We start from the raw sequence: 14857 nt of genomic DNA, 5'->3' as shown, positions 1-14857 counted from the left end.
AAACATGGCCTATGTCAGAGAGCTAAATAAACATTCTAAAACTACCTGGAATTTTTTTTCCCTTCCTCTTGGAAACTTCTTAAAGATTTTCTGACCCTCTTCCATTGCCATTCAAAACAAAAGTTGTATAATTCCACCTTAATGTCTGTTGATTTATGCCTTAAAATGAGACAGGAAGCATCTCACTTTTTTTCTCTTTTTCTTTTTTATAATTTTAGAAACAGTTTGATGCATGTAGAAGTATGATTTTGTGTTTAGAAATCTAGGACATTTTTTTTTTCTGATACAACTGGCTTTTTGGCATTTCACCATCATCTTTGATATCTGACATTCAAAAAATTGATAGCATGTTGGGAGCCAGCAGGTGGCATGGTGATTAAGGTGCTGGACACTCCCACATGGCCAACCACAGTTCAAGTCCTGGACAAAGTGGCTTACTTTCTCTCTCTCTCTCTCTTTCTGTGTATCTCTGGTCAAATTAAAATAAAATGAATAAATGAATAAAATTGTTTAAAAAGTTGATAGTGTGCTGGGAACCAGCAGTTAGCGTAATGGCTATGTCGCTGGACTCCCACATAGTTGGCCGCGGTTCGCATCCTGGACCCGGTGGCTTAAAACCCACGCCAGGTGCGTGTGCGTGCGTGCCCAAGGTCCCAAGAGGAGAATGGAGGAAAAGGGATTGAGGCGTGGCCATCCCCTCTGGGGGGTGATTTCTTGCTTTCTGTCTCTCTGTCTCTCCCTGTCTGTCTGGCGAGCGCATGCGCCCTATAGTGAAAAAAAAAAACCCCTCAAACAAAAAAAAAAAAAAAGAAAAAGAAAAGTTGATAGTGAGCTGAATGTATTAGACATGACTTGGGTACCATGTTACAAAGTTTTGAAGAAAATCAGGCTGTGTTCTGATTGTTGAAGCTGAATCCCACATGACTGACTATGTGGTTTGAATCCGGGATCCAGCAGCTTGAAAAAAAAAACACCTGGGCACAAGTGTGTGTATGTGCCCAAGATCCAAAAAGAGGGAGAAATGCAGGAAAAGGGGATTGTGTTGTGACCATTCCCTATATGGAGTGCTTTCTTGCTTTCCTTCCTTATACCCAAGCCCTGTCTCACTCATGCACATGCACCCTGGCAAATTAAAAAAAAAAAAGTTTCAAAGACTATATTATGATTATTTTTTCAAAAATTATAAAAATAATAATTACATGGGCCAGCCCATTGCATAGTGGTTAAGGTGCCTAGGTCCCACTTGGCTGGCCCCATGCTTAGAGTCCTGGACCTGGTTGTGTGAGAAACACACCAGGCGTGTGTGCATGTGTGCGTGTATGCCCAAAATTCTGGAGGGAGGGAGAGGTGGAAGAGAGAGGATTGTAGCGTGACTGTTCTCCATGAGGGGCGCTATCCCATTTTATCTCCTTTTCTCCTCTCTCCCTTTCTTCCCTCTACTCTCTCTCCCTGGCAAGTGCACATGCCCTCTGGCAAGCAAAAAAAAAAAAAAAAAAAAAGCAATAATTATTGCAAACCACTTATATCCTGTTTATATGCCAGGAACTGTTCCAAATACCTGGAATTGTTAGTATGTTTAATTCTCTCAAGAATCCTCTCAGGGGACTGGCTCCATGGCACAGTCGTATCGTACTGGTGGAGAGAAGCTGGATCCCACATGGCCACTGCTCTTTGAATGCCCAGCCTGGTTAGCCTGGAAACACGCAGGGAACACATGTTAGAGTATCCAGGATCTAATGGGAAGAAGGTCTGGAGGAACGAGATCCTCAGCGTGACCACACCCTGTGGAGGGTGCTTGCTTCTTTCGGTCATGGGTACATGGACTGCTGTATCATGTATAAAGAATAAGTTCCTTTTGTTTGTTTGTTTGTTTGCTTTCGTTTGCTATACTGCATGTACATTTGCCAGTGAGAGAGGGGAGCGAGGGAGAAAAGGTGAGAAGTCACCCTTTGGGGGGATTGCCATGCTGCAGTCATTTCTCTTCCATTCTCCTCTTGGGAATTTGTACACACAGGCACATGAGCCTGGCATGTTTTTCAAGCCATAAGGTCCAGGGCTCAAACCACACGGTCGGCCATGTGGGATCCAGCTGCCTTAACCTCTATGTCACCTATTGGCCCAAGAATAAAAATGTTTAGAAAAACCTATGAGAAGGGACCAGCAGATGGCATAATGGTTGTGTCACTGCACTGCAGCATAGGCAACCATGGTTTGAGTCCCAGACCCAGCAGCTTAAAATTCATGCCAGGCACATGTGTGTGCTTGCCCAAAATCCCAAGAGCAGAATGGAGGAGAAGAGATTGCTGCGTGGTCATCTACCTGAGAAGTGATTCCTCGCTGTCTCTTTCTCTGTCCCTCTGGCACTCTATAGCAAAAATCTAAAAAAAAAAAAAAAAAAAAGAATCCTATGAGGAGAGGTGTATATTATAATTTTACCTTACAGATGAGAAAACCGAGGGAAAGGCTCAGTAACTTGCCCAAGGTCACACTAGTAATTAGCAAAGCCAAGCTGTAAACCAGGCACCCTCCCTGCAGTCTGTGCTCTTAGTTATTGTGAAGGGAAACTTTCGTGCGTGCTCTGACGGCCCTCTGGATTTCTAAGTAAATGATTAAGCACTGAGAAAAATACCACTTCTTACCTGATGGGGTGAGTGAAACTGTTCCCTTACTCTCTTTTCTCTTACAGATTTGCGGATAATGGAATAGGATTGACCTTTGCCAGGTGTGTAATTGCTTAAAATATGTATTTGATTATTTTAAAGTTGAAGGTGATATAACCCTTGGTTTACTTTTATTCCTTTTTCTTTCTTTGTGTGTGTGTGTGTGTGTATGTGTGTGTGTGTGTGTGTGTTTGCTTTTGAGATAATACACTGGAATGTTTTGCCATCTATTTGCATTTAAAAAAATAAGCACTCTTTTCCTGATACCACTAGAGGGCCAAAAATACTATTTTACTGATTAATTGAATTCATACCAAAGTAGCCAGTTAACATGACTGGAATTCCAGAGAAGGGTAAGCTCCTCATAATTTTTGCTTAGAAGAAAACACTTGAGATTTAGACTATAGTTCTTAAAAAAAATTAGTGTAGAAGAGAGAGAATAGAAAGGAGAATGTTAAAAGCCAGTCTTTTTTTTTTTCTTTGCAGAGACTCTATTTTAATAAAAACCTTTCAGAACTAAATTGGTTGTGTTACATATTTTTCTCCAGATAATAATAATAATGATTATCTGGAGAAAACATAATATGACACATAACCTAGAGAAAGCATATAATAAACATGACAACCTAGTTGTCACGTTAACATGCTTGTCATTCAGTTGTCACAGGGCAAGGTCGTTTTCCTCATTTGTAATATTGTTGCTGGAAACTAATCAGTTATTGCTGTAAATTAAATTTCACTTGTGTATGTATAATTTGCAAGCCATTTATTAATTTTTAAGAGGTATTTCACAGTTGAGAAGCAATTATGTGTTAGAAAAAGCTACTGGCTTCTATAAAAATTTTTTAGCTTTTTAAGTTGTAGCTTACTTTCTTTTGGGGGTAAGTATAAATTTCCTAGAGAAGAGTGGCTAATGATTGCTATCATTTTAACAGTGATGGAAGTTTCCCAAGCGATGAGGGTTCCAGCCAGGAGGTATCTGAATCTCTCTTTGTTGGTGAGAGCAGAAATTACGGCTTTCAGGGTGGTCAGAACAAGTATGTAGGCACTGGAGGAATAGACCAGAAGCCTCGGACATTACCTAGGAACAGGTAAGCTCCGCGTTAGTGGTAGAGGGTTCTACTTTTCACCTCACCCTCAAGTTTCTGTAATAATCCTGGATAGATTGCTCCTGTTCCTACTCTTACTATTCTTATTACTACTGTATTATCATGTGTATTCTTCTGGAGTTTCTGTGCACTAATTATTAAACATTTCATAGATTTCATTATCAATTTTATAACAAAGAAGCCTACTTGTTTCTCATTCCTTATATAAGACCTTATATAAGCTGGTGGTTTTTTTTTTTTCTTCTTTTTTTCTTGAGCCATAGAAAGTTGCCAAACCAGAAACTATGACATTAGATCAGTTTTCGCTCCATTTGCGATGTTGGTTTTCAGAAATAGCCACTGGAAAAAGGAAATTACCTACTGAAAAGAGTCCTAGAAAATAAGAGTTGATGAATGCCAAAGCTGACTTAAAACCTAACCAAACCGTGTAATTAACAGTGTTTTAGATGTTGAAGGGAGATGTGAGTAGACTTCTGGCATGTTTTCTATCATGATAATCACAGAGTCATTAAAAGAGTAGTTAGCACTAGAAAAAGTCTTCAAAGCTTTTAGGGAGCTATTAACTAATTAAGTGCTACCTCCATTCCGAGACACGGTTTGGATTTCTCCTTATTTTACTTGTGAGAAAACCAGGTGGAAAAACGAAATGGTGTTCTAAGGGGTTCGCAGCTGGGACTGTCTTAATTCATTGACAGTCAACTCCCTGAAAGAAATGGGCTTTCTGGACAAGGCAGGTGAATGACCAATAACACAACTAGACCTAGCATTGAGGGGTGGGGCATAGAGTGAGGGGTGGGGGAAGAGCTTTCCTAGTGTGCTTTGACATCATGGTGGGATGTTGTGCATCATCGTATATGGTACTGTGTAGAACTCAGACTACAGAAGTCTCTAGGCAAAGATATTCATGGATTTTTAATAGTGAACATTTATTTATTAAATGCTTATGATGTAAGGTCCTCTTCTAAATGCTTCATAGTCACTTAATCCTTATGAAGCCTCACAAGGTATAGGTATTGTCACCATCCTTCCAAATGAGTAACTTACTAAAGGTAGCAGAGTTAGAATTCAAACCCACTTAGTTTGACTTCAGTGCTGTGCTATTCAAAATTAGACCGCTGCTGCCTCACCTAATGTGTAAATTTACAAAAAACAAAACAAAACAAAACAAAAAAAATCAGTTGGGTAGGGGTGGCAGTACAATGGTGGTTGAATGAATTCTATTCTTTGCATTTTATATTCGTAACCAGTTTTTGTTTGTTTGTTTTTGTTTGTTTGTTTTTGAGAGGTTTTCTCTACAGGGCACGTGCGCTCGCCAGACAGAGAGAGACATAGAGACAGAAAGTGAGAAATCACCTCCCTGGGGGATGGTCATGCCTCAATCCCTTCTCCTCCATTCTCCTCTCGGGATCTTGGGCATGCACGCACATGCGCCTGGCGTGAGTTTTAAGCCACCAGGTCCAGGACGCGAACCACGGTTGACTACGTGGGAGTCCAGCGACATAGCCATTACGCTAACTGCTGGTTCCCCATAACCAGTTTTATATCAACATGCTTATTGCTGCTTTGGCTAAGGAGGATTTTCCAAAGCAAAAATTTCTATTGATTAATGGATCCAGTGTTTATTTGACTATATCTTTATACCTTTAAAAAAAAAAAAAGAAGACAATCATTTTGAGATATATGTATAAAAATACATTATCATGCATGGAATTTTATTTTTAAGTTTTTTGCCATAGTTTGTATGTGTTCCCCAGAGAAAGACAGGTGGGGAGTGAGAAATCATACTCTCCCCCAGAGGGCATAGCCACGCTGCAATCCCATCTCTTCCAGTCTCCTCTCAGGATTTTGGACATACATATACATTCACCCAGTGTGATTTTTACGCTGTTGGATCTGGGATTCGAACTGTGGTCAGCCACGTGGGAATCCACTGCCTTAACCACCATGCCAACTGCTGGCCTGATGCATAGTGTTTTTTTGTTTGTTTGTTTTACCAGGCTATTTGGTTTTCTCGTTAGGCTAGTTGGCTTTGTTGTAAACACTGCCAAGTTGTGAGGTTGTATACTGATTAGTTGCTATAGAAATCCTCTGTAATGCCATAGGAGAATTGAATAGGGGTGCAGCAGGTGGTGTGGTGGTTGGGGTGCTGGATTTCCATGTGGCTGACTGCTGTTCAAGTCCCGGACCTGGCTGGTGGCTTGCTTTCTCACCTTTCTCTCTCTCTCTCTTTCTGTGATAAGCATACATTCCCTATAGCAAATTAAAATAGTAACAATAATAATAATAACATAAAACAAATACTCCTTTAAAAAAGAATTTAATAGGAAAGAAATCTAAGAAATTCAGGATATTATAGGTGAAGTACATTAATTACAGTTAATGATTTATGATTAATAGACTAGGGAGTTTGTGTTTGAACAGAGAAGAGAAAATGGATAAAATGAAATTCTTGATCCAACTAACCCTTTTGGCATAGTAAGCCTGGGGGACTTAAGATTTTATACTTTTAAGTGTACTATTTCTCCTTTTTACTCTCATTCAGTGTCTTGACAGGAAGTTCTCTCTGCTTAAGCACAGACTTATCTTTTGTTCTCATGGCTAGAGATTTTGGAATTAAAACGAAAGTATATGAGTTACAAAAAAAAACCTTACCTAAACTGATTCAAGGAAGCCAAAATTATTTCTTCAAAGAGGCCTCTGTTGTATCCAAAATAGCACCTCTCTCCCTACCCAGTCTATTATACTGTATTATTGTCTTCATGTCTCCATGGCACTTACTACCTGAAATTGTCCTTTGTGCTTCTGTTTGTCTTTTCCATTAAAATACATGTTTATTCAATTGGGAATTTTGTCTTGGATAGACTATATCATAGAATTTTGCTTAGCGCTTACAGGCTATTCTGCAATATTTATAAAACAAATAAGTAAATGAACTGCTGTTAAGGGGACAGACCCATGTGATTAAACAAAGTCTTGTATTTCAACAGGACATTCCCAATTAGAGGCTTTCAGATTTACGATGGACCCATTCATCTCACCAGAAGCACTTTCAAAAAATACGAGCCAACTCCAGATAGGTACAGCAGTGCTATTGGCTTCCTCATGAAGAATTCCTGGCAGATAACCCCCAGGAATAACATCTCCCTTGTGAAGTTCGGGCCACATGTAAGTACGTTCCAGCAATTCCTGTGTAGTGATTATGGTGGAAGAAGCAAGGATAGCCCATTCCCAGAGACAAAAGCATGGAGAAACAAAGGATTCACATTGGCAGAAGAGCAAATCCTTTAGGACTGGGAGGAGAAATATATACAAAAGCAGCTCTTAATTTCATGCACTGTCTTTTTGAATTCCAGGTGAGAGTAGAAGTCCCGTGTAACCTAGCGTGTGTTTCACAGTGTGTGATAATCTTGAAAGAGAAAATGGCTTAAAGTAATGACATGGAGATCAGAAAGTTTCTGTTTTGTTGTTTTGTTTTTGCTTTTGTTTTGCCAGAAGGTATGTGCATTATTAGCCAGAGAGACATAGAAAGAGAGAGGGATAAAGCACCCTCCCTCCCCATGGGGAGTGGTCACACCACAGTATCTTCTCCGTTTCTCCATTCTGTTGGGATTTTCTTTTTTTTTTTTGGAGAGGTTTTTGTTTTTTTGTTTTGTTTTGCTTTGTTTTGTTTTTGTTTTTGTTTTTTAGCTATAGGGCTCATGTGCTCGCCAGACAGACAGAGAGAGACAGAGAGACAGAAAGCGAGAAATCACCCCCCAGGGAGGATGGCCATGCCACAATCCCTTCTCCATTCTCCTCTCAGGATCTTGGGCACGCACACACATGTGCCTGGCATGAGTTTAAACCACTGGGTCTGGGACATGAACTGCGGTCAACTACGTGGGAGTCCAGCGACATAGCCATTACACTAACTGCTGGTCCCTGTTGGGATTTTGAGCAAGCACAATGCGTGTTGCCAGCATGTTTTTCAGGCCACCAGGCCCAGTATTTGAACTATGGTCAGCCATGTGGGATCCAACTTCCTTAACCACTGGGCTGTGGAGCTGGCCCAGATGGTAGAGTTTATCAGGGCCTGTGATTTGGGAGACTTCAATGTAATGATTTTGTAGAGTAACCCATGTCTACCAAAAAATGTGGGTCCTGCTTGGTCTTTTACTTGTTTGACAGCTATTCTTCTGAATAATTAAAGGATGAAACATTGGAAATAAAGAGAAATACTGGAACAGTGTGATATAAGTTATGTTATTTCTGATATAAAAACAGTTGGAAAGTTTTTCCTGAAGATCGCCAAGTAGACTTAGAAGTTATTATTTACAAGGCACGGAAACAGTTCTCTTAGCAATTTCACCAGTACCTCTTTTATCTCTAATACACAGGACAGTCTGATTTCACCCTCTCACCAGGTCCTTGATGGCTGTGGCAAAGCAGAGATGAGTCTTAAATTCCAGCTCCTCTCTGCTTTCACGGGTGGCTGCAACTAGAAAAGAGCTTGTCATTGTCTCATGCACACCCACACACAAAAGCTGTGGTTGCCTAGATCAAAATAAAGCTTGAGATACCTTTACCAAAGTCTGTACCTGGTTTTCTAGATGAATGAGGCATGGAACAGAGGCACAGGTACAACTTGGAATGTTAGTTTGGTGGCCTGGTTCTCTTTCAGGCCACATCACTCAAGGGAGGAGTGGAGCTAGACCACTAGATGGCTTCCTGCAGAAATAAGCAGGGTGACTGTTGGATCACCCCCGCGGTGTGGGGCTTGGCTGTGCACTTGCTACCCACAGGACTGCCCCAAAGTCTTCCCATAGTCTTCCACGTGTGACCACACACATGCATTCGTTGTAGGCGTCCTACGGTTATAGACCTATAAGAGTATCCATGCTGGAAGTCCAGCTGGTTATCTGACCTGGAGTTTTCTATGGTGGTGATGCCTTACAGTTTGCAAAATTTGTTCTGTTGGGTCGTTGAGAAAGTCATGATACAATTTTTGCATAGAAGAATACATCATGACTTTCCTGAAGGCCTAATACCTAAAAAGGTGGAAAATATGCTTGAAAATTTTCTCAGGTATAGCCATAGGAAGCACAAAGAAAAAGGAGGGAAACCCATAGAAACTGAAGGTGTTTGTCCCAAACCTCACCCTTTTCCTTTGAGTTGCTTATCATTTAGCTATTCTGTTGATTTAAAAATATCCCAGGGGGATGAGTGTGTAAATGAATTATAGAGGGTATCTGTGACTGCAACAATGTTGATAATTTACTGCAAATAAGGAAGAGCTGCAGACTGTAAACATGTCGCTTGCAGCCTGCTTCGTAGCTGCATATTATGTGTTAAGTGAAGCCTTTAAATTAACTCTACCTGACATGGAAGTTACTGATGTAGGGTTGATTGTGTTGAGGAGGGAGAGAGACGGTAACTTCATCAGGTTGTGAATTTGGCAAAACCCCAGCCATCTTATGCCCACACTTTAATCGTGTTTCACTTTTGAACTGTACTAATTTTTTGGTGGGGGGAGCCATATGAACAAGTAACTAAAACATTTGGAGTGAAATTAAGTGTACTGAAGATGAAATTATAATAGTTTCTGTTTAATCAAGTACTATAATTTGTAAGTTTGCTTACAGGGAAAAGCACAGATCTTACATGTACAGCTTATAGTTTTTAACAAATATATACATGACATAGTGCCCTTTCCATTACTGTTCTGGTTTCTCTTATCACAAATTAATTATTTATATAAGAGGAATTTTGGCTCTAGGGCATGTGTGCTTGTCATAGAGACATAGAAAGACAGAAAGTGAAAAATCACCCCCCCAGGGGGAGATGGCCATGCCCCAATCGCTTCTCCTCCCTTCTCCTCTCTGGATTTTGGGCATGTATCCACACGCACCTGGCATGAGTTTTAAGCCACCGGGTCCAGGATTTGAACCATGGTCAACTATATAGGAGTCCAGTGACATAACCATTACGCCATCTACTGGTCCCACAGGTTAGTTTTGTCTGCAGAGCAGGTAATGGTTTTAAAATAAACAGCAACAACAACAAAAAAAGACAATGATAAAGTTAATTAACAACGGGCAGTTGAACTCCATAAGACTTTGGGGATTTTTTTCCTCTAAGCATGTCATTAAGTAGAAAATTCAGACTCACTGGGTGCCAGAGTGGCAGCAGTGAACTAACTCAGAACTGACTGCTTTAACTCGAAAGCAGCTGGAATGGATGTGTTGCTGGATATTTGTACAGGATACCGAGGTGGCAGGAGCTCTCATTTTGTGACGTCCCTGTTCTCTGCTGTCAGGTCTCTCTGAATGTCTTCTTTGGAAAGCCGGGTCCCTGGTTTGAAGATTGCAAGCTGGATGGTGACAAGAACTCCATATTCCATGACATAGATGGCTCTGTGACAGGATACAAGGATGCTTACGTGGGAAGAATGGACAACTACCTGATCCGCCATCCAGGCTGTGTAAACGTTACCAAATGGAACGCAGTAGTCTGCAGTGGGGCCTACGCCCAGGTAGATTTAGAGGCCAGTCTGAAGCCTGCATCCCCATCTCCTCGCAGCACGGCCCTGTGAGGGCACTCTTCAGCTTTGCAGTGTGGTCGATGTTTTCCAGAGCACGAGTTTTCTTAAAGGAAAAAAAGAGAGGAGAGGGGCAGGAAAAGAAAATTTACTGGGAGCCATGGATCCATAGAATTTTACTTAAAGTTCTCCTACCCTCAAATATATTTAGCAGGTGAAAAACGTGAGTCCTGGGCCAGCAGGTGGTGCAGAGGATAAGACAGCTGGATCCCACATCACTGACAAGCGTTTGAGTCCTGGACCCAGTGGCTCGAACAGCATGTGGCTTGAAAAACATGCCAGGCTCGCATGTTTGCATACGTGCCCAGAATCCTGAGAGGAGAATGGAGGAGTAGGGATTGTAGCGTGGCCATCCCCTCTGTAGGTTGATTTCTCACTTTTCCTCTCACTCTTTCTTTCTAACAAGCGCACACACTCTTTAGGAAAATCTTTTTAAAAATAATAATAAAAAGGGAACCAGCAGTTAGCGTAATGGCTATGTCGCTGGACTCCCACGTAGTCGACCGTGATTCGCATCCTGGACCTGGTGGCTTAAAACTCATGCCGAGCACGTGTGCATGTGTGCCCAAGATCCCGAGAGGAGAATGGAGGAGAAGGGATTGCGGCGTGGCCATACCCCCTGGGGGGTGATTTCTCGCTTTCTGTCTCTGTCTCTGTCTGGCAAGCTCACACGCCCTATAGCGAAAAACTTCTCCAATAATAATAATAATAATAATAAAAAAAAGAAAGTCCCAGAGAAGTGAGATGATTTACCCTTAAATATGGTTGAGATGTAGTTTTGTTTTTTAGGTAGTCCGAAAGGCAGGAAAGAAGCCTCCCTGGCTGCTTTGCTGCTAGATGCTCTTATTCGTAGTGTCAGTTCTCCAGGAGACTGAGCAGTTCTGTGCTGTTTCTTACCCTCTGCTGATCTCTGGGTACTTGTCTGTCAAAGGCGTGTTCCCAGGCTCCTGCTGGCCACGTGTCCAAGCCTCTGAGTTTTACGTGGTTCTACTGCCTTAGCCTTCCATAGTTGGAGATTCTTAGAGCAGAGTCCCTGTTGTCCTTCTGACTGGAATCATGACTGTTACATAACATTATTCTTAATTTAAAAACTTAAAACTCTGTAAATTCTTATGTGTAGAAAAGACTTACTTTATCTTAAATGGGATAAAGACTGGAGAGTGTCTGGCTTATTATAAATGGGGGTGTTGGCTTAGTTTTTGTGGAATTTCCCATTCCCGTGAAAGTAATACTTGCCCAGGTCCTAGAAGGATAAGAAAGAAACAGAGGACAAAAAAGGGAAGACTAGCTTCAAGTATAAATTTTTTTTTCTCTTTGTTTCATTCTTTCAAGAATTATTTATTTGTTATTATTACTTTTTAATTTGACCAGAGAGAGAGAAAGGGGAAGTGAGAAAGCAAGTCGTCAGGCCAAGACTCAAACTGTGGTAAGCCATGTGAGAATTTAGCACCCTGGCCACCATGCCACCTGCCCCATTTGTTTCATTCTTAATCAGAATTGCCCCCACTCCCCAAATTAATACCTAGACATCAACACCTAGACATCTACAGAAATACTAATTAAAACAAAATTAAAGCCGAGACCAAAAAAAGCTATTAGTCTTAGTTTTGGTTACTTTTTTTTTTTTTTTTTGAGAGGGTTTTTTGCTATAGGGCATGTGTGCTCGCCAGAAAGACAGAGAGAGGCAGAAAGTGAGAAATCACCCCTCAGGGGGGTTGGCCACGCCGCAATCCCTTCTCCTCCATTCTCCTCTCGGGATCTTGGGCACGCACACACACGTGCCTGACGTGAGTTTAAGCCACCAGGTCTGGGACTCAAACCGTGGTCGACTACATGGGAGTTTGGCGACATAGCCATTATACTAACTACTGGTTTCAAGTTTCAGTTACATTTCTTGCCAGCCATGTGAATTCATGTAGGTGCAGATATTATCTGAATGTCTTAAAGTGGTAGGTGTTCCCTAATGAAAACCTTTATCTTTTTAAAATTATTATAAGTGTGTTTATAAAACACATGGTTATAATAGATCTTACTTTTATAAATCATGGTTTTTACTGTAAGTATATATTCGTCATTTATTCAACATTTACTTGAAAGATTACATATACCCTTTGGATTTCTAGTGTATTTGAGAATAGGAACCTGTCCCTGTACTTTACAAAGCAGGGCACTGAGTTCATTTTTATTTATAGCTGAGGAAAGAAATGAGTATTCCACCACTTTTCAGAAGGCTCTGGGAATAGAAGGAGCACAGATCACAAATTTTCTCCTGAGAATTTAGAATTTGGGCTAGAAGCCCAGATCTACAGCAATTTGTTGTTACTTAGAAGTAATGTCGTATGTGCTTGCAGGCAAAAGGAAGGAACTGGGTCTCAGAACAGAATAATCACTATTTAGCTATTCGTAAATATTTTTTAATGGAATATCTGCTCTTTGCTGGCCTGAAAGATAAAGGTGTTCAGAAAGAAAGATGATAACAGAGGGAGAATTAGGGTTACTTGTGCCACTTCAAATCATCTTTGGGAAGAAGGCAGGGGTGGGGTCCCAAAAAGTTCATGGAAAACATATAGTATGAAAAAATTATATGTGGATTTAACAAAATTTTTGTATCAAAATAAACTTGTGCTTTTAAATATGTTCCTATAGCTTTATCGTAAATCTTTGAGTTATGTCAGTAAAGAAGAATATTAAATTGAAGTAATAACATGAATGAAAGTTAGGAAGACTTTCTGGCCCCAAGGGAATATAATAGAGTCAATACGGAAAAGATTATAGAAATAACAGAGAAAAAAGCAATTGCAGTGTCAGTATTCTGCAAATGCTTCAATTCTTCTGGAGATTTTGGTTACTGAATCCTGATTTGTTTCAGGAATTGTCCTGAGGTCTAGCCTTTGGAGGATGTATTTGGGAAAGGTTTGGTTTTGGCATGGCAAGTGGCTCAGATGCTGCTGGAATACATTTAGGACTTTCAAATTTGTCTTAGTTTAATACGTTTTCCAGTTATTACAGAGCACTTTGTAACTTTTTTTCCCCTCAAGTGGGTGAAAAATAACTTCTTGGGCTGATGTCGACCATGGAAAATTGAACACCAAAACTCCAAAATACATAAATTTTCCATCTCTTGGTTTAGAGGAAAGTTTCTTAGCTTTGACTTAGAAGATATCAGTTTTCGCAGTAGCTTACTAATTTTTTTGTATGTGGATTCTTTACATTTCTGTGCAAGGCTATGTAAGCCACAGAAGTTTCATATTCTGAGGGGTAAGCTGGCCCGTAGTGGTGGAAGAGATGATGAAGATCTTGGCTGACAAAACGCAGGGTCTGTTTTTCCCATTCCTAGGCAAGCAGACTGCATGGTAAGTGGGGCTTAGGATGTAGTTGGCCACTGCTCGTTTAGTCTGGCACAGATCAGAGAGCCTCTCTTTTCATAAAGACTCTCGACTTTGTGTTGGAAATGTTTCTCTAGCCATTTAAACTTTCCTTTAATTCTCTGTTATGTTTTAAAGGTCTATGTACAGACATGGAGCACTCAGAATCTTAGTATGACTATTACACGGGATGAGTATCCATCCCAACCGATGGTGCTCCGCGGCATTAACCAGAAGGCTGCCTTCCCGCAGTACCAGCCTGTGATCATGCTGCAGAAGGGCTACACCATCCACTGGAATGGGCCAGCGCCACGGACTACTTTTCTGTACCTCGTAAATTTCAACAAGTATGCTTCTATTACTGTTGTTTCCAGTGGCTAGACAAGTAGTAATTTAGTAAAGAAAAAGCATAACTTATTATCTCCTTTGTAGCAAGTAAAGAATGCCAATTTCTTGTACTTTATTCTGTTTGTAGGGAGGCTGTATGTGTTGTGTTGATAGAATTAAGGGATTATACAAATGGAACCCTGTCATTTTAAAGGCATTTCTTTTTCTTTATGATCAGAGCACTATGTACAGAAAGCCATTTAACAGTAGGTGTTAACTCAGTCTGCTGAAAGCTGTAATTCTTTATTGGTGGGTTAGGAAGAAGTTTTATGTAGTATTCCAGCTGAGCACTTGATTATCTGGAAAATTAAAAGAGTTTTGAGGCCACGATTCGAATAGATAAGCAAGGAGTGTATGGATTAGCAGTACCTATTATGGGCAAGAGGTGGAAGATATGGGCATGACAGCCAGGTATTTACCATCCCCACCTTAAAACATTGACTTTTCATTTCTCACTTGTTTGTTCTAATAATATCACATTCAGTCCCAAGGCTTACTTGTCTGTCCTTCCTTCCTACATCCTTCCAAATTTGTTTTCCTTTTTTTATAAAAAAAAAAAGTTATTTTATTTTTCATTATTATTATTATTAGTTTTTAAATTTGTTACAGAGCATGCACACTCACCAGTGGGAAAGAGAGAGAGAAAGTAAGAGAGCAAGCCACCTGGTTCGGAACTCAAACTGTGGTTGACCATGTGGGAGTCCAGCGCCTTAACCATCATGCCATCTAATGGCCCCCAGATTTGTTTTCCTTTAAGAA

At 40.6% G+C, this 14857-nt stretch overlaps 1 protein-coding gene across 1 annotated transcript in view; it reads left to right on the top strand.

Annotated features, from left to right (window-relative positions):
- CEMIP2 (cell migration inducing hyaluronidase 2) overlaps window positions 1–14857 on the top strand; it is a 93678-nt gene that overhangs the window by 58947 nt on the left and 19874 nt on the right. The window contains 5 exon segments of the mRNA XM_027773434.1: window positions 2687–2722; window positions 3596–3751; window positions 6757–6934; window positions 10065–10280; window positions 13850–14058. Coding sequence (XP_027629235.1) covers window positions 2687–2722; window positions 3596–3751; window positions 6757–6934; window positions 10065–10280; window positions 13850–14058 — 795 coding nt within the window.

Source organism: Tupaia chinensis, unplaced genomic scaffold (genome assembly GCF_000334495.1).
Source record: "Tupaia chinensis unplaced genomic scaffold, TupChi_1.0 Scaffold000354_1, whole genome shotgun sequence".
Lineage (NCBI taxonomy): Eukaryota > Metazoa > Chordata > Mammalia > Scandentia > Tupaiidae > Tupaia > Tupaia belangeri.
This window is presented reverse-complemented; position numbering and strand designations above follow the sequence as displayed.